This window comes from Gorilla gorilla, chromosome X (assembly GCF_029281585.2).
Source record: "Gorilla gorilla gorilla isolate KB3781 chromosome X, NHGRI_mGorGor1-v2.1_pri, whole genome shotgun sequence".
In the NCBI taxonomy this organism is placed as follows: domain Eukaryota; kingdom Metazoa; phylum Chordata; class Mammalia; order Primates; family Hominidae; genus Gorilla; species Gorilla gorilla.
Genome location: NC_073247.2, coordinates 39,908,283 through 39,935,156, shown reverse-complemented (window position 1 = coordinate 39,935,156; position 26,874 = coordinate 39,908,283). Strand labels below are relative to the sequence as shown.

Sequence of the window (26,874 nt, the reverse complement as noted above, 5' to 3'; positions counted from 1 at the left end):
AACTAAGACAACCCTTAGATGCTTGGTCTTGTGTGTTTCCCTTACACTTCTCCAGGCTGATACCACATTTCACTTTCAAGAGTAGCTCTGTGCAACAGAAATATAAGCCGAACTACATATACAGTTAAAAATTTTCTAGCAGCTACATTTAAAAAAGTGAAAAGAGGTAAAATCAATTTTGTAGTATATCTTATTTAACTAAATATTATCACTTCAACATGATATCAATATAAAAAATTACTAAAGAGATATTTGGCATTATTTTTGTCAAACTAACTCTTTAGAATCCAGCACATATTTTACATTTGAAATATTTAGCACATATTTTACATTTAAAATCTCTCAATCCAGTCTAGCCAAATTTCAGTTGCTCAGTGGACACATGGTGCTTGTGGCTATTATATTGGACAGCCCAGTTGTAGATGTTTTTTTCTCTAATTAACTAAAACAAGAATTTTTTTTTTTTTTGATGGAGTCTTGTTCTGTTGCCCAGGCTGAAGCACAGTGGTTTGATCTCGGCTCACTGCAACTTCTGCCTCCTGAGTTCAAGCAATTCTCCTGCCTCAGCCTCCTGAGTAGCTGGGACTACAGGCGAGGACCACCATGCCTGGCTAACTTTTGTATTTTTAGTAGAGACAGGGTTTTGCCATGTTGGCCAGGCTGGTCTTGAACTCCTGACCTCAGATGATCCACCCACTTCGGCCTCCCAAAGTTCTGGGATTACAGGTGTGAGCCTCCATGTCCAGCCATAAACCAATCATTCTATCAAGGGATATTTATTGAACAGCTTTTTCACTCTCAAAATTGAGTTTGTTAGAATTAACATAAGAGAATTTGAAAATTTGAAGCAGTACAGTGCAAATAAAGAAGGGAATTTCATTGGAAATAATGATAATGATTTGTATTTAAAAGTATAAATATGTGTCCAAAATGTACTTTGACTTTTCTCCTTGATAAATATAGATAGTAATGCCTATAAATAATTGTGTACAGTACCTGCCATATGGTTAGCAGTAAAAAAAAAAAAATAAGTAGTTGTTTCTTTAACAATGAGGTAAGAATAAGTTTAGCTAGTGGTCTGAAAATCTAGAAGTAATACAGCTCTAACACCTGGGACGGACAGAAAGGATGACTGTGTCATTTCTAAGAGGCAAGCAATCCGTTGGATTACACTGGCAGGGTTATTATAATGAAAACACTCTCAGTACACTTGAAATTCAATGCTGTCAAAGAAAATCAGCGAAAAAATTAAGAACTACTTCTGGCTGATGAACTATGTCAGGCAACAACAGCAATAGGGCAGCCAGAAAAATGAATGAAATCAAAATGCATATATGACTGGGGCAGAAAGTCCTGCTGACCAATTGCCTTTCTTAATATTTATGCTCTCACACAGGCATCAAAAATACTGGTATTGTTTTAGATTTTTTAAAATGTGACCCATCATTTTAGGCATAGCTAATTTCTAGTCTGTATTTATGGATTCTAGTACCTGACATTTTTAGAGATATAATACAGATAGGTATGTACGTATGTATGGATGGATTCAGTGTCTGACTATATAGCACAGGCTGGTCTCAAACTCTTGGCCTCAAGTAATCCTCCCGCTTCAGCCTCCCAAAGCGCCAGTATTACAGGTGTGAACCACTGAGCCTGGTCTCTTTTTATTTTTTAAATGCTGTCTTGAACCAGGAGGACCCTGTTAAGGCCCTTCCTGGAGACTGGTCAATTCTTCTTGAGCAGCAAATTGGAGATTTTTTTGACCAAGAGTCTACCAACCAAAAGGACTGAAGGAAAGAGAGGAGTGGTACTCCAAAGAAAATTGGAGGTGTCAAAAGAAGTGAAACATATTCTAGGAAATATAAACAGCAGATGTCTGCTACTTCTAAACTTTATGATTTCTTAAAGATTATAAAATGTGATTTGATATTCATAAAATTATGATTTGAATTATGTAACTTTTTTGTACTTCAATACTGCTAAATAAAAATTAGACCCAGATATTTTTCTTTTTTTAAAAAAGAACATTCTTGCAAGCTCAACTAATCATTTAAAATGGTATTTCTATTTTATTTCATCTAATTTTTCTCAGTGTTTCAGAGCAGCAAATGGAGGTCTAATTGACTGCATTTTCCAGAAATGGATGTTCATCTTTTATTAAATTCAAAAATCCATATGAAGTGGGAAATAAAATAGTGAATTATTTTCAAGTGCAGTTTATGAAATCTAGAAGAATATTAGGTACTTGGCAAGCACTGGAATTTTTTTTTTTTTTTGACACAGAGTCTTGCTCTGTTGCCCAGGCTAGAGTGCAGTGGCGTGCTCTCGGCTCACTGCAACCTCCATCTCCCAGTTTCAAGCGATTCTCCTGCCTCAGCCTCCTGAGTAGCTGGGACTACAGGCACGCACCACCACACCCAGCTAATTTTTGTATTTTTGGTAGAGACGGGGTTTCACCACATTGGCCAGGATGGTCTCGATCTCTTGATCTTGTCATCTGCCCACCTCAGCCTCCCAAAGTCCTGGGATTACAGACGTGAGCCACTGCACCTGGTGAGCACTGGAAAAATTTTTAAGAGTGAGTAAGTTGAGGTTATATGGGAGAATTTAGAACAGGCCGGGCACGGTGGCTCACGCCTGTAATCCCAGCACTTTGGGAGGCCGAGGCGGGTGGATCACCTGAGGTTTGGAGTTCGAGACCAGCCTGACCAACATGGAGAAAACCCGTCTCTACTAAAAATAAAAAATTAGCCGGGCGTGGTGGCACATGCCTATAATCCCAGCTACTGGGGAGGCTGAGGCAGGAGAATCGCTTGAACCTGGGAGGCGGAGGTTGTGGTGAGCCGATATCATGCCATTGTACTCCAGCCTGGGCAACAAGAGTGAAGCTCCATCTCAAAAAAAAAGAAAAAAAAAGAATTTAGAACAGATCCTGGCACACGGTGAACACTCAGTAGGTGTTAACTATTCTAATTATTAATATTTAATTTTTCTTATATTAATGGAAATCATCCAAGTTTATGATGTCTTGTTTTCCCCATGGCCAGAAATGGCACATTCCAACCTTGCTATGAATATGTTCTAAAATGTATACGTTTTCTGCTCAAGAGTAAAAACATCTTGTTTTTATTCACACTTACTACACCTTAACAATAAATGTTAATTTGATTCATACATTTTTGAACAACCCATTTAGTATATTAAGATTAAATAATAAATAAAGGTAATGAGTGTCAGTGGTTTCAGGACAGTTATTGGAAACCACTCACGAAAGAGCTCTTTTGTTTTAGGGATTCAACTCCAAATCAACATTAGATAGCCAAGTTGATTAAATTCAGTTTCACCATATTTATGAGCATTTTTCTCTTTTAATTCAAAAGTGTGAATTAATCTAAATGATATTCGAGTTACAAAAATATGGCAGATATTTCCTTATAAAACAGCTAGAAATGTAGTATATGTCAATTCATCAAAAATAATATACATGATGGTTTTTGTGGGTATGGATCCTGGAATGTTAGCAAACATACAAAGTAAAGTCTATAAAGATCTGCCCCTTTTATCAATTTCATCAATTATTGTTAGGCTGCAGTCAGTGAAAGCACACTTTAATCCATGAAGTAATTTAACAAAAACAGTTTTTTTAAAGGAGAAATAAAATACGCAATTTTTTGAAAGAAATAGGAAGAAAAAGAAGCAATACTCCATCCCCAGGCTAGACCACAAATACACTGCTTAATTACATCCATGGCAGAATAATTAGAGGTCTCAGTTAAATGTGTTTCCTTTGCACTTAAAATATAAATCTCTCATAGCAATCAGCAGAGCTAATACGAACACTACAATGCCTTGCTATTAATTATCCAGTGGAGTAAATCATAGACTGAGGTTCAGGGAATTAAATTTTATTTCTAAATTTGTCACTGTGATGTTTTGTGACCTTGATAAAGCCACTTAACCTTTCTTTGCCCCAGCTTCCTCATCCATTAAAAGAGGAGGAAGATGTACCTTTTGAGAGCACAAATTCAGTCTGTGGTTGATTGGGAAGCAGTTTGAATATTCTGCTGTATTAACTGTTAAAAAGTTATATAAAGGATAAAAATACTACTAAAACTATCACATCCTTGTAACAATCACCTCATTCTTTTTGCTTCTTTTCGAATCAGTTTTCCTTTCTTCACTTCCTCACTCTGCTTGCTGACTCTCAAATTTACTTGGGAAAATTTTTTCTGACATAACATTTTAACAAGGTATTCCCTTACCATTACTTAATTCTATGATCTGGCCCTAGAAATTAAATGGTGTTGCAACTGGTCTGACTCATTTCCAAACTTTATGATGGAAATACAGTTGTTACTTTGTTTTAAATCTTTCTTTTTAAAATAACAGAAAAATGTTTTGGCCAGAAGGGGAAATAAGCATTAAATGGGCAAAAATGAATATCATGTAATGTAATCAATACATCTAAAAAAATCCTATATAGTGTATATTTTTTTCCTTAGACCTAACAAATCCAAAAATATGTATCATTACTAATATTTGTATTTTTTGTCTACATAGTTGGTATTTATGATGAGCCAAGGTGATTTAATTTATTTTGGAATCACTAGATTGCTTACGGACTACCTCTGGATATGACGTTTTCCCCATACCCACATTCCCACCTATATCTGGCAGAAGACTAGGGTTATAGTGTAGTCTGGATGTGAGTTAGAGTTTAGTGTAAGGAATCCTAGGATATGGCAATGTATATCAATACAAAGTTGAATGTTTTCACATTTGTATTTAACAATATGGAAGTATAGAAAATTGTTACACAATCCAAAACAGAATTTTATGCATACCAAATTACATTTTATAATCTTTAAGAAATCATAATGTGTAGAAGTAGTAGAAAATGGCTTTTTATGTTCCTTAGAATAATTTCCACTTATTTTGGCACCTCCAACTTTCTTTGGAGTACTTCTCCTCTCCTCCCTACAGTCAATTCAGTTAGGATAGGCCCATGACCCAAATTAGCCCAAACAATAGTTAGTAAATTTGAAAATATACATACTTTTAATAAGCAAATCCTTTCCTAGGTAAAAATCCTACAGAATTGCTTGCTTATATGTTCAAGGAAATATGTAAGTGTTTGTGTGTATATATGTGTGTACATAAGATGGTTAATGGCAATATTACTTACATAAGCAAAAAATTAAAACAAGCCCTAATGTCTATCAACAAACTGAGATTTTCATATAATGGAATATCATAGCATAAGAATAATGAATAAAGTTCAGATGAATGGAATAACATACATGCATATTTGAAACAAAATTTGGAGTTGAAGAAGCCAGACAGAATACACAACATGTGGGTCCTAATTTATAAGTTTCAAAACCAGGCAAAATGTAGCTATATCGCTTTGTCATACACTATCAGCTAATACAACTTTTAAAAACGCAAGAAAATAAATACCCCAAAACTCACATACTGAGGTACCTATCCAGTAGTGGAGAGGAAGGGGTTTATAATCAGAAGGGCATATGGGGGCTTCTATGGGGCCTATAGTATTCTACTTCTTTGCCTAGTTGAGTTCTTTTGATAGCATGCTAAGCAGCTACTTGTTTACATTTTATACACTTTTTGGTTATATATGTTATTATTAAAAGAAATAAGTAAAAATATGTGCTGGATTCTGTATTTCTTATTAGGATAAAAATCTCTCACTAAAGAGAGGTGAATAATACATTCCAGAAAAAATATAAAAGCATATTACACAGCTTTATACAGAGCCTTTTAAATATAACATTTTAAACAATGTTTCCATTCAAAACAGACATATCTTCCAATAAAAAACGTAATGACTTTTGTCAAGAAAGAGAAGTTATTATAGTGTAAGACAGAATCAAGAATAAAACCTATCTTCATACACTGGGATGACGTGTTAAAAATGAACATAATCATCTCTATAGGAATACTCAGCACTGTATTCATACCTAAAAGTTCAACCACAGGTAGGCATTTGACTTAACAATATAAAAAAAATGATGTTATTTGACTTAAATCTCAATACAAATCAGCAATATAATGTAGGAAATGAAAAGGTTTATGTAAAACTCGGTAGTATTAGACTCGTGCAAATGTAATTGCGGCTTTTGCCTTTACTTTCCAGGGCAAAAACCCGCAAAGTTATGGCAAAAACCGCAATTATGTTTGCACCAACCTAAATATTAATAAAAGTAGAGTGTGAGATCTGGATGGAGGGTATTATTCCTCCACAATTTTCTCCACTTTTCAAGTGTCAAGAGTATTATTTTGCCAATTATAAACACATTTTAAAAGCAACTGATTTAAATTGGATTGTGTCAATCATATTGAATTCATTCACTCAAGAATGCACAACTGCTGAGTGAGAACTATAGGTCAGACATTATGCTAGAGTCTTATTGAGTTTGGGAATCCCAGACTGAAAATGACATTGCCATTTTTGGTTTCAGCTTCTACATGTAAATAGCTTAGAAGCTGTCACTCCATTGCTATACCAAGAAAAAGCTGAAAAAAAACCTGAAAACTAAAATCTTTTGAGAACTGAGGTTTCAGGGCAAAGAACCACCTCAAAATTTGAAGAGCAAGTAAATCCCAGAGAGTCACAGCTGAGATCACTATTACTTACTTGGAGCAGAAGCCATTAGAGCAATACACTCCATCAGCAATCATCACAACCAGACTCAGATATGACACAGATGTTGAAATTATCATACAGGGAATTTAAAGTAACTATGTTTAGTATAGTAAATGCTCTAATGGGACAAAATAGATCACATGACAGAACAGACGGGTAATATAAGAAGAGAGATTGCAATGTTAAAAAGAATCGAAAGGAAATGCTAGATTTGCTTTTTTTTTTTGAGACAGAGTCTTGCTCTGTCGCCCAGGCTGGAGTGCAGTGTCACGATTTCAGCTCACTGCAAGCTCTGCCTCCCAGGTTCACGCCATTCTCCTGCCTCAGCCTCCTGAGTAGCCCGCCACCACGCCCAGCTAATTTTTTATATTTTTAGTAGAGACAGGGTTTCACCATGTTAGCCAGGATGGTCTTGATCTCCTGACCTTGTGATCCGCCCACCTCGGCCTCCCAAAGTGCTGGGATTATAGGCGTGAGCCACTGTGCCCAGCCAGGAAATGCTAGAGTTTTTAAAAAACAAACATTGTAACAGAAATGAAGAAGCCCTTTGATGGTCTCATCAGTACACTGGACACCAGTTCAGGAAACAATGTGTGAGCTTGAAAATATCAGCAGAACTTTATCAACTGACATGCAAAGAGAAAAATGAATGATAAAAACAGAAAAGAACATCCAAGAATTGTGAGATAATTTCAAAAGGCATAATATATGTATAATCGGAATATCAAAAGTAGAAAAAAAAAGAATGGAGCAGAATAAATATCTGAAATAATAATGGTCATGGAATTTTCAAAATTGAGAGACATCAAACCAGAAATCCAGGAAGCTGATAAAACACTGAGTAGGATAAATAACAAAATCACTATACCTAGGCATACCATACTCAATCTACAGAAAAAAAAAATAGACAATCTTGAAAGAACACAGAGAAAATATCATATCTATACAGGCACAGAGATAAGTATCAGAGTGAACATCTCATCAAAAACCATGCAAGCAATAAAAGAGTGGAGTGGAATATTGAAAGTGACAAAACGAAAAAAGTACCAATCAAAAATTCTACATCCAGACTGGGCGCGGTAGCTCACGCCTGTAATCCCAGCACTTTGGGAGGCTGAGGTGGGCAGATCACAAGGTCAGGATATCAAGACCATCCTGGCCAACATGGTGAAACCCCGTCTCTACTAAGAATACAAAAATTAGCTGGGCATGGTGGCACGTGTCTGTAATCCCAGCTACTCGGGAGGGTGAGGCAGGAGAATTACTCGAACCCAGGAAGCAGAGGTTGCAGTGAGCCGAGATTATGCCACTGCACTCCACCCTGGGCGACAGAGCAAGACTCCGTCTCAAAACAAAACGAAACAAAAAACAAACAAAAAAATTCTATATCCAGCAAAATTCTTTTTCAAAGGGGAAAAATAAATACAGGCATTCTCTGATAAATGAAAACTAAGGGACATCATCACCACTGGACCTTCATTGCAAGAAATGCCAAAGGAAGTTTTTCAGGCAGAAGAAAAGTGTATGGAATAGAAACTTGGATCTACATAAAGAAGAGTGCCAGAGAAGGAATAAATGAAGGTAAAATAAAATATTTTATTTCTCTTATTCTAAATTGATGTAAAAGATAACTTTGTTTAAAATAACAGCAACAATATATTGGGTGATTATACAATATGGGTAAGTGAAATGAATGAGAACAATGTCATAAAGGATAGGAGAGAGGAACTGGGAGTACTCTGTAATAAGGTATCTGTACTACATAGTGTTTTTTGAAGGTGGACTGAGATTAGTTTAAAATTGGAATATCCAGGGCTATCACTAAAATATATATCTAAAAAGAAGGAAAATTGATGTAAAAATGGAAGAGATAAAATGCTCAATTAAAAGGAAGGAAGGCAGAAAGGAGTGAAGGAAATGCATATTGCTAAGTGAAAGAAGCCAGTCTGAAAAGGCCAAAAACTGTATGATTTCAATTATATGACATTCTGGAAAAAGCAAAACTATAGTTATGGTAAAAAGATCAGTTGTTTCCAGGGATTCGGGAGGCAGAAAGAAGGGCTGAACATATGAAGTGTAGAGTCTTTTTTAGGGCAGTGAAACTATTCTGTTACTTTTTAATTATGAATACCTGACACTATGCATTTGTTTAAACTCATAGAACTTCACAGCAGAAAGAGAAAACCTTAATGTATGCAAATTTTAAATATAATTCAGGAGGTCAGAGGATCCTGGGAAATATAGAATATGATAAAACAATCTAACAATATTACAAATATGTGAGATAACCTCACTGAAGCAGGTGAGGGGAAAGGTGCTGACCTTAGCAACTTTGGAAATGAGTGAAGTCTGTAAGGCTAAATGCTAAAACAATTGTACATAAACACCATACTCTAATTAATAAAGTTGTTTCCCACATGGGCACAGGTTAACAAATTCTGATCTCACTATACATTTATACTGGAAGTGAACAATTAAGTAAAAGAATGGCAGATGGTGAGAACCAGTTTTCTAACTACTGGATTTGGAGGTTACACATAAGGTAGGGGAAGAGGCTAAAATGATCCACATGGTAATAAATTAGAGTTGGAAACATCAGTATGAACTCATGTTTAACTTAATATAAACACAGGTGGTTACACATATAAATATCTATAGATATGTGTATATGTGTATGTGTTACTATACACATTTTTCATTTTTTGTCGATTAGAAACGCTTCAAAACAACTATATCCCAGTAGCAATGAGTACTCTCAACATGAAGGTATTCATTTTTGGTATAATTCTCCAATAAAAGCAACATGGCATCTTTGAAAAAATATATCTGATTTAGGGACTGGGGCAGGAAATATACAAGATGAGCTTAGAGCATCTTAAAGGGCCAGAAAGTAGGAAAGTACTCAAACATACACATACACACACACACACACACACACACACACACACACACACACACACACCCCAATATGAGTATGTCACAGGGACAAAGGAGCCAACTAAAAGAGCTCTTAATGACCAAAACTGTAATAATTTGAGCAACAAAATAAATAAGGTAATTTGGATTATAAAGCAAAGTATAAAATAACTGTTAAGTCCAAACTGGTATAGAGCAACAATTGAATAAGTAGATAAATGTGGGAGAACAGACATATATCTCATGTAGCAGAATACCAAACAAAATATGTGGACATTCTGCTCTCAAAGAGGTGGAACATAACCTCTCACTCCTTTAGCATGGATGACATATAGCATGGATGACAAAAGCTACAGTATAAAAATGGGGAAGAGAGTAACTTTACAGTGGAAAAACCTACTTAACACTACACCTCAGGTGATCAAGATCAACATAAACAGTGATAAGTCAGGCTGATATGACATGTTGTGATTTTACCTCTGTGTTTTTTCTTCCAAGGACCTATAACCCTCGTCTAATCATGAAAAAAATCTCAGAAAAATCCCAAATATAGGACATTCGACAAAATACTCCTCAAAATTGTAAAGGTCATCAAAAATAAAAAAAAATGTAAAACAGTCACAACCAAGAGTATCTTAAGGAGACATAACAACTAAATGTTATGTGCTATTCTAGATGGGATCCTGGAACAGAAACAAGGACATCAGATAAAAAGCGTAGAAATCTAAATAAACTACGGACTTTATTTAATAATAATGTGCCAAAATCAGTTCCTTAACTCTAACGAATATACCATATTAATATTAGATGTGAATAACAGGGGGAACTGAATGCAGGCTATATGGGATTTCTACTATATTTTTTCTGTAAATCTAAAACTGTTCTAAAATCAAATGCTTATTTAAAAAATAAAAGACATTGCCCTTGACTCTAAGTTGCTCACATTCTTATGAAAATACAGGAGTGTCATTAAATAGTTTGATGCAATGAGGTAAGTGCTGCAATAGAGATGCTAAAAGTGCTGTGGATGCATGGAGTACGTGCCTCAACAAGGGGATAACATTTTAGCTGTGCCTTGAAGAAAGGGTGAGAATCAGGGATGTGACAAAGGAGAAGAAAAAAAACCTTCCAGAGGGAGAAAACCATGAATAAGAGTTCAGAGGGAGGACATTTGGAGTAAGAACTTCAATGTGGGTAAGGCTAATAAAAGATAGAGGCTAGAGATGGTGCTGTAACATCTTTAATTTAAAAGAAAAAACTTGAGAATGTTTCAGGAGTTTGACACCAGCCTGGCCAACATGGTTAAACCCGGTCTCTACTAAAAATACAAAAATTAGCTGGGCATGGTGGCACGGGCCTATAATCCCAGCTACTCAGGAGGCTGAGGCAGGAGAATCTCTTGAACGTGGGAGGCAGAGGTTGCAGTGAGCCAAGATTGCACCACTGCACTCTAGCCTGGGCAACAAGAGTGAAACTGTTTCCCAAAGAAAAAAAAAAAGATGTTTAAAATACCAAAAGTGCTGGACAGGTTTATAATTCCTTTCACTGTGATCTGTTTTGTTGAACCAGTACTTGACTTAGCTAAGGATATACATTTTCAATAAGGGAAGGATCGATCACCCATAAAAGCTCACGATGCTGCCTGCACATTTAGCCACTTCCTTCGGCCAGAAATTTCCTTTTTACATATAGGATTCCTCTTTTTTTTTTTTTTAAAGTGACATTATAACAAACTTCAAATTCCACTAAAACCAAATAATATTATGTTTTCCATAATATTTTCATTAAGTAAAATATGATAATGATGTGCAGAAAACCAAGATAAAAAACAGTGATTCCTTATCATTCAGATACTGCCCATGTTTGTTGCTTTAACTGAGGAATATAATTTGGGTTTTAAGAATTGCTCTTTAATTTGGCCCCACAGTAAATGTGCTATAGTGTCACACCATTTAAAACAATGTTATACATAAATATATCTTCCCAATAGACTTGTTGTTAATACCTAAAATGCATTTTAGTATATACTGTTCTTAATTCTAGGGCATGCAGCTCTACATTAACCCAAAATTTCACATCCAGTCAAACTGTTTCATAATTTATTTGCCCAAATCATTGTCTCAGGTAAGGCTACATATGATAGAAGTATTTATGATAATAAGTGGAATGAAAACTTTCATTGAAACATTAACTATCTTCCTCTTGAATATCAAGACTCAATTACTCTTTGTTTTTATATAAAGAAAAGAAGATATTTTGGGACAAATGAAGTTTAGGAAAGTACGGTTGCCCTGGAAAGCATTTAGGATATAAAGAGTTCTATTTTTGGTTCTATAAAATAGTCTTATACAAGCTGTTTTGCCATTCAGAGCCCAGTGTTCAGTATCCATGATACTGTGCTCCAATTGTCTCATACTAGGTACTCGTTTAGAATCCTAGCATTTCTAGAAAGGGGGAAGAGGTGCTTACTAAAGATGAGTTCTCCACTCTGAAGAATAAAGACTAGAAGTGCATCCTATTTTCTATTCAGGATAGATTGCTTTACTTTATATTTTTAAATTCCTTTGCCTCAATACTGCCGGTTGAAAAACCACTTCAGTAGAGATTAAAGGAAAAAATTAAGTAACAGATGAAAAACAAATTTCAAAATTGATTGTATAGAAACTCAAGTATAGCCAGATACCTTAAAAGAAATAAATTATTATAAGATGTAGGTGACTACCACAAAACACTTTTCATATACAGGGAAAACTAATTTTAAGTGGACCAGTGAACAAATAAAACTCTGTTTAATTTAAAACAGCTAATGTCCTTTTTATGCTTTTCTATATAAGTTTTACAAGTATGATCATACACAAAAGTCACCAAGAAGAATCTCTCAATAAGAATATGAGAATAATATTTTTAATTTCTGAATGTTGTTCTTATTATCCCCACTTTTCTCATGAAACCACCTTGTAAGAAATGCACTATAAAGAAAAAAATGTATGAATGCAATTTTTATGGACAAAAATTATGCACATTTGGATATAATTCTGCATTTTGCAAATTTATGTCATACATATTACCTTACTTCATCTGATCCTTGCAAATCCTATGAAATAAGAACAGCAAATTTTATCAACACCATTTTATACATGAAGAAACTAATATGCTGAAGGCTGTGGCAACTCCACCAACCGATGTGACTAGTGAGTTGTAGATTCATGATTACAGGTAGTGTTCTGAATCTTGTCCTCATGTCCTTCCACCTTAGCAACCAGCTATGAAAATGACTCTATGCATCACATCTCACATAATTATTCAATGACTGCACCTGAAGTTATGCTATTTTCAAGTTCATGAGGACATGTATGTCAGATTGATAGAGTGATAAATAAATAAAAGAGAAAAGTGACTTTTCTAATTTGGAGCAAGACAGGAAGACAGAGGTAGATTTCATATATTCTATTTAGCCACTCTAGGAAATGTTTCCAAAAATGATACCATTATAAAATATAAGCATAATTTTTGGAAATCATAAACTCATTTTTATTTCAAGTACTTTCAAATGCTAACATTTCTTTTTTTTTTTTTTTCTGAGACTTCGTCTTGCTCTTGTCCCCCAGGCTGGAGTGCAATGGCACGATCTCAGCTCACTGCAACCTCTGCCTCCCGGGTTCGAGTGATTCTCCTGCCTCAGCCTCCCGAGTAGCTGGGATTACAGGCGCCCACCACCACGCCTGGCTAATTTTTGTATTTTTAGTAGACACAGGGTTTCACCATGTTGGCCAGGCTGGTCTTGAACCCCTGACCTCGTGATTCGCCCACCTTGGCCTCCCAAAGTGCTGGGATTACAGGCATGAGCCACGGTGCCCGGCCCAAAACTTAACATTTCTATAACTCCCTAAACATATTGTCTCTAGCCTTTTGAATGGACTTCAGTGGAAGATGATTCAAAAGCAAGGAGGAATAAATTTCACCTATAGGAATCCACTTAGCATTTGATTATGTAATTCTTTAGAGATTAAAAATATCAATGTGTAGCATAAAAACTAACTTAAAATAGTAGTTTCATCACTTGCAAGTGAAATATTGAAGACTGTGATTACCTGTAACAGTTAATTCAGTAGTTCTTCTCACAACAAAGCCTCCATATTTTAATTCACAGGTATAATTTCCAATGTCATCTTCTCTGACTTCTCTTATAAGCAGAGTATCTCTTTTGAATACAATACTCGGCCTCCATGTTTTTGTCCTGCATTCCTATATGAAGAACATACAATTTTGGTAGTACATATAGTAATGGAAAAATATAGCACAGTTTTAAATAACTAAAACAAAAGCTTCTAAAATTGCATTTTAAAGGGACTAAAAAGTTTGAAACTAATGCTAAATAATTTCATTTCTTCTCAAAATCTCTGGGAAATCAATTTGCTTCCTAGAATAATATGGCAAGTTGCACTGGTCATTATACATTTTTGAACCAATGAATACTTCAATCTGAAGATTATTTTTTTGGAAAAGTCAATTAACTTCTAAGATTAGTATATCTAAACCAGATATGTATTGATTTATTAGATATAAGAATAGAGATGTATGCTAAGACTATCCGTGACATCATTTTGGAAACAAATATTTCACATTTCATGATTGTGAAATCAACCATATTGAAATTGATAACATAAAATACAAACCATATTATTTTACTGGAAAGCAGAAAATTTGCCGTACAAAAGATTGCACCGTTCAATGATTGCACCTGAATTCCATTTCAATATTTGAAACATTTTAGTTTTGCATTTAGTAAAAATTAAATCTCTTCATAGTGTATGCATGCTATAATCCATGAAAGAAACAATCAACATTTATATGCAAGGTCTTTAGAGTTCCATAAATATCTGTTTTCATTGTTAATAGACTTAGCAAATTATGGTCTCTGAATTAAGCTTTGAATAATAATGATGTTGGCTCAGGAGATTTCTGTTTTTGCCAAAACAGAAGTCAATTTCCTCTAGCCAGATTTGAAATCAATGGAACGAGGATAAAATAGCTTTAAAACATTTGACATTCTTCAGGGGTAATATTATTTCTAAAAAATTGTATTGCCAAATCAAATTTTTGCAGAACATTATTTTATGTGGCTCAATGCCTTTGTGTAATTGGGGGCAATTTTCCTGTTATTTCTGACCAAAATATACACCGTATATGCCATATTAGTTGCATGACTTGTGGTAATTGCATAAATTTTCCACTGAATGTGTGACATCTACATTTAGCCAGATTAATTATTTTATAGTATTCCACTATAGAAGTAGCCCTTAAATCTCTGCTATTTAGACTACAGGGGCTAATCTTTGACTATGGAAAAATAATCTGAAATGTTATGACTTTTAAATACCACATATACTGCATCCCCACCCACCACTTCACTAGTCTGCATAGCTTAAGGTCAAAATTATTGTGGCAATGTTGGAAATACGACTAAAGGACCAGCCACTTTTTACACTGTGTGTGTGTAGTCTCTCATCTTTCAGCAAATTTTAAGATGCTCTTTGCAAAAGGTGAGAAAAGAAACACAACTCTTAAACTTATTAGTGAACAACAAAGACACTGCATATTTAGAAGCTGATGTCACACATGAGTACTAAGAAAAAAAGGGTTTATTTGGAGACTTTGGGTCAAACTCCCCTAATACCACTCCCCCTTGAAGCAGTCATCAGGGCTTGCCTCAGAATCTGCCTGTGGAAGTCAGGCAAACCACAGGGTGGTTTGAGATGTGAGGGTGGTTAAGGATAAGAAATACTCCAACAATTAAAAAAAGAGAAAAAGAAAATTCATTCCCACAGTAACAGAAACCAGCAGGACTAATATTTGAGTTCCATTTAACATGGTCTAGGATTGAAAATCAAGCAAGGGACAAGTATAAAAATCTTCCAACAGTTCCCTTGATGTTCTGAACCCACAATTTCACATTATCAAGAATCAAAAGTAAGTCTTACTTAGGAAAGAGCATTGCTGTTTTGGAAAAATCTTTTTTAAAATTGTTAAAGGTTTGTTTCTTGTTTTATTTCTAACAGTTTTTGAATTCATCTTCAGTCTGTCATGAGGGCTCACATTCTGTATACTGACATTTGTGGATTTAGTTACAAAGAGGCCCAGTTTCTAAAGTCCTACTTCCAGTGAGTTAGACAAAGCAAATGTTACATAAGGATTCTTTAAACTATGGATAAAATATTCTGGAGGAATGTTCACAGCATCTATACTTTATTTTTTGAGTACATTCAATAACAAAAATTTCTTTTATTGTATAAACAAGCTTAAAATTATGTTCAAATCTGGAATATCAGTAAACATCAATGATGGTGATAGGAAAGTCAGAGGTTGGATTATTCTGTTTAAGTTTAAAGTTTCATCTGGTTTTGGAAGAAAGTTACTTTAATATTATATTTCTGGTGTCATAAAATTTCCTCAGATGTTATTTCTTTAAAATGTTTATGTTTATACATGAAAAAGATTAGAATATGGACAAAATTATGTCCATTAAACAGAACATTCCATGAAAAACTAGTATACGATTTTATCCTGGAAAAAAATCAATCCTTTTTCCTTTTGTTTGGGGACACTTTGAAATGCTAATGTGAAGAACCCTGAAAAGAAGGTTCAAGGTAATTTAGTTCCTGAAATTATCAACCCAGACCATAATAGACTTGAAAGAATTGTCCATGGAAATAAAATATAAACATAAACACAACAGCTTATTACAGTGGATTACCAATACAAACATTGACTAGAATTTACTAAAGCCATTGGTTAAAAAACATATAATGACCAGTACAACTTGCTATATTATTCTAGGAAGGCAAAGCTAAACTATATCACACCCATCTAAGTTTTCTATCCAATTTGCCCCAGAATATAAGGCACAATTAATTTGTTAATAGGAAATAGAACCACCCACAGTCCATACCTTGTACCAAAGGATTTCAGGTTCTCTGGTTGGCAGTAGAAAATCCTCTATGTCACGGCATGAAATTTCCTTGCTTTTGCTAAGTTCAGCTTTTTCAAAATACTTCATCTTGGAATTATAGCAGAGTCCAGTGTCATTTTCACCCACTGTCAGCGAGATGGATACTTTCATACAGTAAGTGGAGTTTCTGTAACAAAGCAGAATAAATACAGTGACCTGGTGTGAACAAAAAGCAAGTGCTGCCAAGGCAGTGTATTTAATTCACTTAAAAGAGAAGCAAAAACTTCATTGTTTAACTAATTTTATGGTATCTTGACTTATTCCACAGGGTTCTCTCTTGCTACCCAACTAAACAATACTTGCTCTTGTGAAGCTAAATGTATATTTATTTGTTTTTATTTGCCAGAGAAAAAGTTTTGTTTTACATTCAGGTTAAGTTTTAAAATGTTTAATAGATATTTTGTACCTAGAAAAAAAAATAAAGGAAGATTTAGGTCCAGAATAAAGTCAAGCCTGGGCTTATGCTAAAATTGGCAAATTCAACAGAAGTAGAAAAGTGTAACTGGCCTATTAATCACAGTGAGGTTCAGGAATAATGCTGCATACTCTTACAGTATTGGTTGTCTTGCTAAGACGAGTAGTTACTGAGTCTGGGCAGAACACATTCTTGGATAAAAGTATTGCAAAGTTACTATCTTTATCGACCCATATCTACTTGGGTTGGAACCTAGAGTCCAGGTTGTCAGAGCTAAGCATTCTACTGTGTTACATAAGAACAACCCCATCCTGATAGACAGATTCTACAGAATCGGGTCATTAAATAAACATCTCTTTTTTTCTTCCTGGTACATAAATCAAGTTTATAACTTGGAATAAGTGAGGCTATAAATCTGGTGCAGAGATCTTTTGGAAGGGTTGAGACCAAATGAAGTTTTTTGGGTAAACTGCACTACTTCTACTTGCTTTTTAAGTCTCAGGACATTCAATGAACACTGATAATGTGTCAGGCATGGTGCTGGCCAATGAGAAGAAAGAGAGGAATAAAATATTGAATTCAAAGTTTGCTTTAGAACTTCCCATTTGGTAAATAAGTGCCCAACTGCTTATTCATGTACATGGCCATCAAATTCCTGTATTTGAGTCTCACTGCTTACCATCTCTACAAAACTGGGCAATTTATTTAACTCCTTTGAGTCTCAGGTGGGACTCACGGGAGAGCCAGCACTTGTCTGAGCATTAAAAAGGATACTGGATAGAAATCTGCTTGGCCTGTCATAGGTGCTCCGTGATACTGCTGGTTCCTCTTTGCATCTGTACACATGCACAACATCTCTTAAGTCCTCCTCCTTATTCAGCTAATGCTTTGACATTTAAGCAGCTCCCTTATTTAGATTCTTGCTTTTGTTTAATGCTAATATGACACAGTGAGAATGTCCAGAAAATAGGTAGGTTATTAGGCTTTATATCTGGTAACAAAGAATATTTCCACAAAATTAGATGGTTCTTTATTGAATGTAGACATCTCTAGCTTCCTATAATACCTAGCCTACAATTAGATGAAAGATACTTAATAGGTGAAATAATTAGCCATTAAACAAAGTTAATCAGAAGCTTGAAAAAAGTCCTGAGTGTGTGTGTTCAGGAATTTTGCTAGAATAAGGCATATTCCCTGTCCTCAAGGCCCTCACAATCCAGGGAAAGAGATAGGCAAATAAACAGCTGAAATTCAATATGATAATTACTACAAAGAGATATGAACTACCACAGTGGTATCAAAGAAAGAAACAAGAAGGCTCCATAAATGATGATACTTGAACTATCTTAGAGACTGAATAAGAATTTGGCAATTTTAAGAAGGGTTATCTGAGGTAACGGTTTGCACAAAGCCTGGAAGGCATAAAACAGCTTACTGTGTTTAATTGCAAATAATGTGGAGTGACTGGAGTATAAAGGACTTGAGACTGGACAAATGCACAGAAGCAAGACTGAAAGTCACATAAGCCACTTCAAAGAGTTTAAACTTTATGTTAAGGAATGATGAAATTTGGATCTTAGAAAGGTTTTTCTGATTATAATGAGAAAAATGGGTTTGACTGTAAGGAAGAATAAATGCAATGAGACAAATTAGAAAGCAACTGCATTCATTCAGAAACAAATGGCAGCCCCAATGAAAGCAACACACATTGGGACAGAAAAGAGGGATCATGTTCAAAATATACTTAAGACACCGAATCAATGTAACAGTGAGGAAGCAAAGGAAAGAGAGAGGCATCCGAGATGATCAAGAATTTTTCTCAGTTGGGTATATGAAAGGTAGAGTCAATCTTTCAGCATAAAAAACACTGAAAAAGAAACAGCTTTGAGAGAAAAGAGTGTGTTAAATTTTAGCTTGAGCTTCACACCCAAGTGAAAAAGATATCCCTCTTTGGGTTTGCCAGCAATACTGCTCATGCATTATTTATTAATTTTACTCCAGTGCTGACTGGAGCATGCTCTTTCTAGGCTCATTATAAGATTATTTTTTCAGAAAAAAATTATCTACATTAACCTATTAACTATTTTAGGGCACATTCAAATATGCTTTAAGAAAATACTTAGGTTTTGGAATGATACAGATATGTAGAACACAGAATTAAAAAAAAAAACCAAAAAACAGAAAGGCCTTTTAAGGAAAGTAAATCTGTGCATCATAATTTTGAAACTTCCACATAAATCGTTTAGACACAAGAGTCTTAGGTTTCATTTCTCCTCAAACTATTGATTACTTTTGTTTGTCTGTTGTACTGTATCTCTTTGTATGGAATACGAGCCATTCATATATATATATATATATATATATATATATAGAGAGAGAGAGAGAGAGAGAGAGAGAGAGAGAGAGAGAGAGAGAGAGAGAGAGAGGCAGGGTCAAGTGAAGAGCGAGACTCCAAAGCCCAACCTCATGGGTTCAATCTCAATCACTCATTCAAGCTCAATCGCTCATTATTTTTGAGAACTAGGGAAAGTTGGCGGGGCGCCGTGGCTCACGCCTGTAATCCCAGCACTTTGGGAGGCCGCGGTGGGTGGATCATGGGGTCAGGAGATCGAGATCATCCTGGCTAACATGGGGAAACCCCGTCTCCACTAAAAATACAAAAAATTAGCCGGGCGTGGTGGCGGGCGCCTGTAGTCCCAGCTACTCGAGAGGCTGAGGCAGGAGAATGGCGTGAATCCGGGAGGCGGAGCTTGCAGTGAGCCGAGATCGCGAGACTGCACTCCAGCCTGGGCGACAGAGCGAGACTCCATCTCAAAAAACAGAAAACTAGGGAGAGTTACTTGGCTCGTTTGGCTTCCATTTCCTTATTAGGATAAGGTGAAAGTAATACCAAAGACTCCATAGGCTGCTGTGGGAAACGAATACAATAAAACTCATAAAGAGTTTAGAACATTGCCTGTCTTCCAGTGAACACTCAGTAAGCGTTAGATCTTATTATCGGCACCGCCTCCTTCATTCCCAGTTTCTTTATACTTCCATTTTGCAGTACAGTCACACAGTGTTTGTTTAACAAATTAGAAAATACTACCATGATGAGGCCTTCAGTTCTTTGGTGTCTAATTAGTGTGAAGCTTAAAAATCCAGATAAGTCCTTATACTTTTCATTTGAAATATATGAGTGGGTTGAATAAGAATGACTAAAGTTGAATTAAATATGGACTCCCCACCACAGCCATCACCTCTTTCTCTTCTTTAAATACAAATGTCCCCTAATCTTCAGAAAGTGGCTCCAGAGGAGCATCACTTAGGTATTCTTATTTTCCTAACTTCTCCTTCAGCTCTGTGAGATGAGTGTCTGGTAATGTCTGGAACTCCAGACTCTCCAGGATGGCACTATTTTCAAATTACTTTCGATGTTTAATACTTGTTTACTGTTTCTGTTCATCAGGAGGTGATTTAAAAAGCTAAAAATAAGGTAGTATCCCACGAATGCTATAGTCCTATTTACTGAGAAGAGCTAACAGGAAGCAAGCAACTTGTGACACATTAATAAACATATGACACCCCTGAGGGGAATTTACACACTCTCAAAGCAAAGAGTACATTCCACCATCATCAAACTCGCGACATAACTGCTATGGTTCTCTGCTGTCAGGGAAATAACGTGGAATGGGGTAAATGGGGTAAAGAGAATGCTCCTACAGGACTTACGGTAAAACCATTAGCACATATTTACTCAGCTTTTATTGTTTATAACAGATGGGCTGCAGTCTACACAAAAACTTAAATCATGATTACTGGTTTCAGTATTTATAAAATGGCTAGAGAGACAGGACATGCATGCAGGCAGAGAAAACAGAGTTATTTACAACTGAGAGTAAACACCCCACTATCCTTTCTAGTGAAGAAAGAATATTAGTATAGACTTAAAAAAAAAATCTAGTTGTCTCTGGCAAGGGTGACCGTGAGGTCCACACCAGGTACACACACAACATATTGGAGAAACAACTAACATAAAGTTACTTCTTTCAATGTCTTCACGTTACAGCAAAGGGACCCAATGCTGAAAGAAGTCAATGAGTTTTTCGAATTCTATTATCTAATTAGTGGTAGAAATGGGGTTAGAACTCACATCTCCTAACTTCTAATTCACTGGTCTCTTCTATAAGCTAGGGGAGGCAATTGGTGCTGGGTTAGCACACATAGACGCTATATACCTATAGATGATAATAGATATAGATATAGACATACCGTTGTTTAAAACAAAAGAAAGTTACCTACCCTTAACCCTTGGTTTTACTTTATTTTACAGTCTAAAATAAACGTCTTCTGGACATTAAGGACTTAAATTTTCAAATTTTCTTCAGGACTTTAATGACCCAAGTTTTCAAAAAAATCCATGATCTAACTTGATTTTTTTTGAAAATTTAGGTCCTTAAAGTCCCCAAAATCTGATAAGTGATATAAGGGAGCAAACGACCTGAAAGACTATGTTTTCTTCATATTTTTCTACTATATAAAAGCATTTACTTCTGAAGCACTGGCTTTGAGTCCCGCCTTACAAAGAAGGAAAAAAAAATCTGATTCAGTGAAAATATTGGGAATTCCCAAATATTTTTGAACACAAGTAATCAATATATGACACAAAAATAAATTCAAAATAATTACTTCCACACAGTTTCCAGAAGTCAGTACAGCAGCACCCTGAACTCCTCCACAGGTTTCTCAGTACTGTTGTACTTTGAAATAGAAGACAATTCAGAGTTGATATGCATGGGAGCTATCAGAGATTTTTTTTTTTTTTTGAGATGGAATTTCGCTCTTGTTGCCCAGGCTGGAGTGCAATGGTGCAATCTCAGCTCACTGAAACCTCCACCTCCCGGGTTCAAGCGGTTCTCCAGCCTCAGCCTCCGGAATAGCTGAGATTACAGGCACATGCTACCACGCCAGGCTAATTTTTGTATTTTTTGTAGAGACAGGGTTTCACCATGTTGGTCAGGCTGGTCTCAAACTCCTGATCTCAGTTGATCTACCTGCCTCAGCCTCCCAAAGTGCTGGGATTACAGGCATGAGCCACTGTGCCTGGCCGCTATCAGAGATTTTAAAATTCATTTTTAAAAGGATGACTACATTGCATAACTATAGATCAAAGTGCAGAAATTTGGGTAGTGCAGGCAGAAGGTAAAAAAGGAAAATATGTGTGGAAAGGGAAATTTTGTATATCACTGATTCACTGACAAAGGATATTAAAAACCATTTATGTGATACCTTAATGTAGCACAGTTTTAATTATTCTGTAATCACATGCCCTATGTACGATAATGTGTAGTGTTTGGTATCTCTCTCTTACTCTAGCAGAATTACCAGTGACATGATTGTAAAATGTATCCTCGAATAGGATCACGAAACACATGACCTGTATATTCTGCTAATCCTCAAGTCCCTAAGGGAAATACCATTTTCATAATGTTTGGCAATCTTTTCCTACTTCATGAAGTAGTGTGTAAGAAAGCCAGGGATTTGATTAACTTTTTAAAAGGATTAAGCTGTTCTATGCCTCTGTGTCTTATATGGTCTACTCTAACATTCACTGGTCATTTTTCAAGTCATGATCTTTCTTTTTTTGTAAGAATGAAGGCACATAATATTTTTCAAGTGTCATAAGCCTTTGGCACTGAAAAGCAGCACAGAGTGGCAGCAGATCTGAAGGTTCAGCTACTACAGACTCAAGCAGAAGTGAACTGTCTGGAAGGCAGCTTCTCAACCAGAAATTTGACCATCGTGTCTAATCATTAGTTGTAAACATAAAGTGTTAGGAATCAAAAAGTGTCAAGGTTAGATTGTGGAAAGAGCATCTTAGAGTTTGTTCAACCTTAAATATGCTTTGAAAGTTTATTTCTAATCTTAAAGCCTTCCATTTTCTTCCTTTTTTATTGTTCTGTCAGTCTTTATGGTAATGCCTGAAGCTATGCATGTGGCCCTCTCTTATATCTTATCTTTCTTAAACACAGTATGTTTGTAGCTACTAATACTAAATGAGAGATTTGTTTGGATTCGTTTTTCTTTTCAGAAGAGCTCTGGAGGGCCTATTGATTTAACCCTGGTTGCAATCAGCCCTTGGTGAAAAGATTAGAATGAGACCATTGAGCAGATGCTTAAAACCTAAAAATGCCAGTTTACTGCCTTCTCACTTGAAATTCTTTTTAAAACATTTTGTTGAACTGGTGAATTGAACTCCACCTACAGTCTTTTGCTAACTGTAAATTCAAGATAATTGTCTTCTCTTTTTTAGTAGAAAGTGATCAATATAATTTTCCTATTTTTATTTTTCTAACCTATTATTCCTGGAGTACTAGAATTGAGAAGGCCTAGGCATATAAAATTCTAGTCCAGTATTTCTCTGTCTGAGTTATTCTTGGACATGAACACTTTCAAACTTCACCTCTGTAGATTCCAAGAGTAAGGGAAAAGATAAGATGGAGAAGAAGTAAAAACCATGTCACTGAGGGAAACTGAGGCCCAGGACATGGGTTCAAGATTACATACATTACATATAATTTCTTCAGGGCCTATGGCTGATTTCTTCGATCTTTATCCGTTTTAACCTTTTTTTTTTTTTTTTTTTTTTTGAGATGGAGTCTCGCTCTATTGCCCAGGCTGGAGTGCAGTGGCGCAATCTCGGCTCACTGCTACCTCCACCTCCCAGGTTCAGGAGATTCTCCTGCCTCAGCCTCCCAAGTAGCTGAGACTATAGGCGCCCGCCACCACGCCCGGCTAATTTTTTGTATTTTTAGTAGAGACGGGGTTTCACCGTGTTAGCCAGGCTGGTCTTGATCTCCTGACCTCGTGATCCGCCTGCCTCGGCCTCCCAAAGTGCTGGGATTACAGACGTGAGCCACCGTGCCTGGCCAACAATCACAATTTTTAATTACAGTATTTATCCTCATTTTGCTACATCCACTATTAATATGTATGCTTCTCATAATATGTAAAATAAAGAAGTAAGCTGTATGCTGTTTGAATTCTTAGACGCACATTTTTTTAACTGAGGTAAAATTCACACAACATAAAATGAACCATTAACTATTTTAAAGTTTATAATTAAGTGGCATTTAATACATTGATAATGTTTTGGAATGCTAACCTCTATCTAGTTCTAAGACTAGAAAAGCTAGTACCCATTAGCAATTATTCTTCTTTCCTCTCTCCCTACAATAACTGGAAACCACCTATCTGCTTTCTGTCTCTATGGATCTGCTTATTCTGGATATTTCATATAAATGTCATCATATAAATGCAGCCTTTTGTATCTGGCTTCTTTTACTTAGCATAATGTTTTCAAGGTTCATCCACGCTGTAGTATGCATCAGTACTTCATTCCTTTCTTTTGGCTGAACATTAGCCCATTGTATGATATATCACATTCCATATATCCAATCATAAGCTTATTGGACATTTGGGTTTGTTTTCACATTTTAGCTATTGTGAATAATGCTGCTATGAACATGCATGAACAAATATTTAAGTCCCTGCTTTTAATTCTTTTTGGTATATATCTAGAATTTGAATTGCTGGGTCATATGGTTTAACTTTTTGAGGGACCAGGAATATATATTTTTTTAATCTCTTAAACTCTTTCTCCTTTTCTGAACATTTCAGTTTCTGTTGACACATGGATGGTAATTCATTACAGGAATTTGTTCACTGATGACCTGTTGAGGCTAAAGACTTCAAAGGCCTAATGATCTCCTTAAGTGCCTAGTACAGTACCAGGCATTTAGGAGGTACTCTCAATATATTACATGAATAAATGAATGAACTATTAGCTAATAGCTACAAAGTTCTGATTGCTTTTTTTTTTTGGCTTAACCTTTCTAAACAACTCCCACCTAAACTCAACCATACTACCTTTTTGCCATCTTTCATTTTCCGGGGTTTTGAAATAACGCATATTTCTTTTTCTTTTTTTTTTTTTCAGACAGTCTTGCTCTTTCACCCAGCCTGGAGTGCAGCGGCATGATTTTGGCTCACTGCAACCTTCACCTCCTACGTTCAAGGAATTATCATGCCTCAGCCTCCCAAGTAGCTGGGACTACAGGCACCTGCCACCATGCCTGGCTGGTTTTTGTATATTTAGTAGAGGCAGGGTTTCACCATGTTGGCCAGGCTGGTCTCAAACTCCTGACCTCAAATGATCCACCCACCTTGGCCTCCCAAAGTGCTGGAATTACAGGCATGAGCCACTGCGCCCAGCTATAAATAACACATATTCCTTGATAGCATATACGGCAAACAGATGTGTCTTCCATGCCCGGCAAAAAAATTGAAATAGAGTTGTAAAGATACTCTGCACTGAAAAGCTACACACAATCACCTGACGATCTTCTTATTTCATCCTACACACAACAGGCCTTCTTCTAACCATAGTTGACATTCTCGATGTGAAAGACAAGGGATAGGGAAGATAAATGTGTGAGTCACATTTGGGTAAGTTGCACATCACTTTTTGTTCTCCAAGCTTTACAAAGGCAGCTTTTTCTAAGGTGGTCATAATATTTACCAAAACTCATGATCAGAGTTTCATATAAAAAGTGACATCTTTGAACTCAGCACATTTAGAAATGGGTCCATACTCTGCAGACACAGACAGAACATAACAGACTATCTGCATCTGGAAAAACAAGATATTCTTCATCTATAAAAGGTCTAGAGAAAATGAAAACGCAAACCAGAAGTGCTCCCTGAAGAAGAGAATCACAGGCACTTCCCTCAAATTACATGTTCATAGCACCTGCTTGATGCTCTAATTTGAAGGCAGCACATGAGATTTTACTTGACTTTCTTCACCACTTCCTAATTTCATATTTTTCAACTCTTTCATCCCGTTTTCATCTCCTCTTCCCCTGTCATGGTTTGAAATAATTTCATTCTATGTATATGCAGCATATCATTCCTTAAATTTCCAATTCAAAAAGGATGTTGTTTCATAAGAACAAAATAAAACAAAAAGAAAACACTAAACCCAGCAATGGCGATGCAATGTAATATAAGACTAAATATATGATATTATTTATTAAAGAATTGAATCCAACTCTCACTTACTGAGCATTTAAAATTCATTCACGGCTGGGCAGGGTGGCTCATGCCTCTAATCCCAGCACTTTGGGAGGCTCAGGTTGGCAGATCACTTGAGCCCAGGAGTTCAAGACCAGCCTGGGCAACATGGCAAAACTCCACTTCTACAAAAAATAGAAAAATTAGCCAGACGTGGTGGTGTGTGCCTGTAGTCCCAGATACTCGGGAGGCTGAGGTGGGAGGATCACCTGAGCCTTGGAGGCAGAGGTTGCAGTGAGACAAGATCACACCACTGCCCTCCAGCCTGGTGACAGAATGAGACCCTGTCTCAAAAAAAAAAAAAAAAAAAAAAAATTCACTCAGTCAATACAATACATGTATTGAGCAATGGCTATATGCGTGGCCTGGCTGGGGATAAAGCAGTGAATAAACAGAGTACTTGATTTTATGGAGTTTATATCCTATTGAGAGGCAAATTGGGGAAGGAAGAAATATTGTATAGAAAGCTCTACCTTTCAATACCACCTGAAACACTGGGATGGGTATTATCAAAAAATAAAAAGTGTAGGCCAGGCACGGTGGCTCACATCTGTAATCCCAGCACTTTGGGAGGCCAAGGCAGGTGGATCACGAGGTCAGGAGTTCAAGACCAGCCTGGCCAAGATGGTGAAATCCCCGTCTCCACTAAAAATACAAAAATTAACCAGGTTTGGTGGTGGGCGCCTGTAATCCCAGCTACTCAGGAGGCTGAGGCAGAGAATTGCTTGAACCCAGGAGGCGGAGGTTGCAGTG

General features: G+C 36.1%; 1 protein-coding gene across 1 annotated transcript in view; it reads right to left on the bottom strand.

Moving 5' to 3' along the window:
* IL1RAPL1 (interleukin 1 receptor accessory protein like 1) overlaps positions 1-26,874 on the bottom strand; it is a 1,375,176-nt gene that overhangs the window by 546,294 nt on the left and 802,008 nt on the right. The window contains exons 4-5 of the mRNA XM_019019800.3: positions 16,533-16,719; positions 13,675-13,828 (exon numbers count right to left, since the gene is read on the bottom strand). Of these exons, the coding sequence (XP_018875345.1) occupies positions 13,675-13,828; positions 16,533-16,719 (341 nt within the window). The remainder of the gene's footprint in view (positions 1-13,674; positions 13,829-16,532; positions 16,720-26,874) is intronic.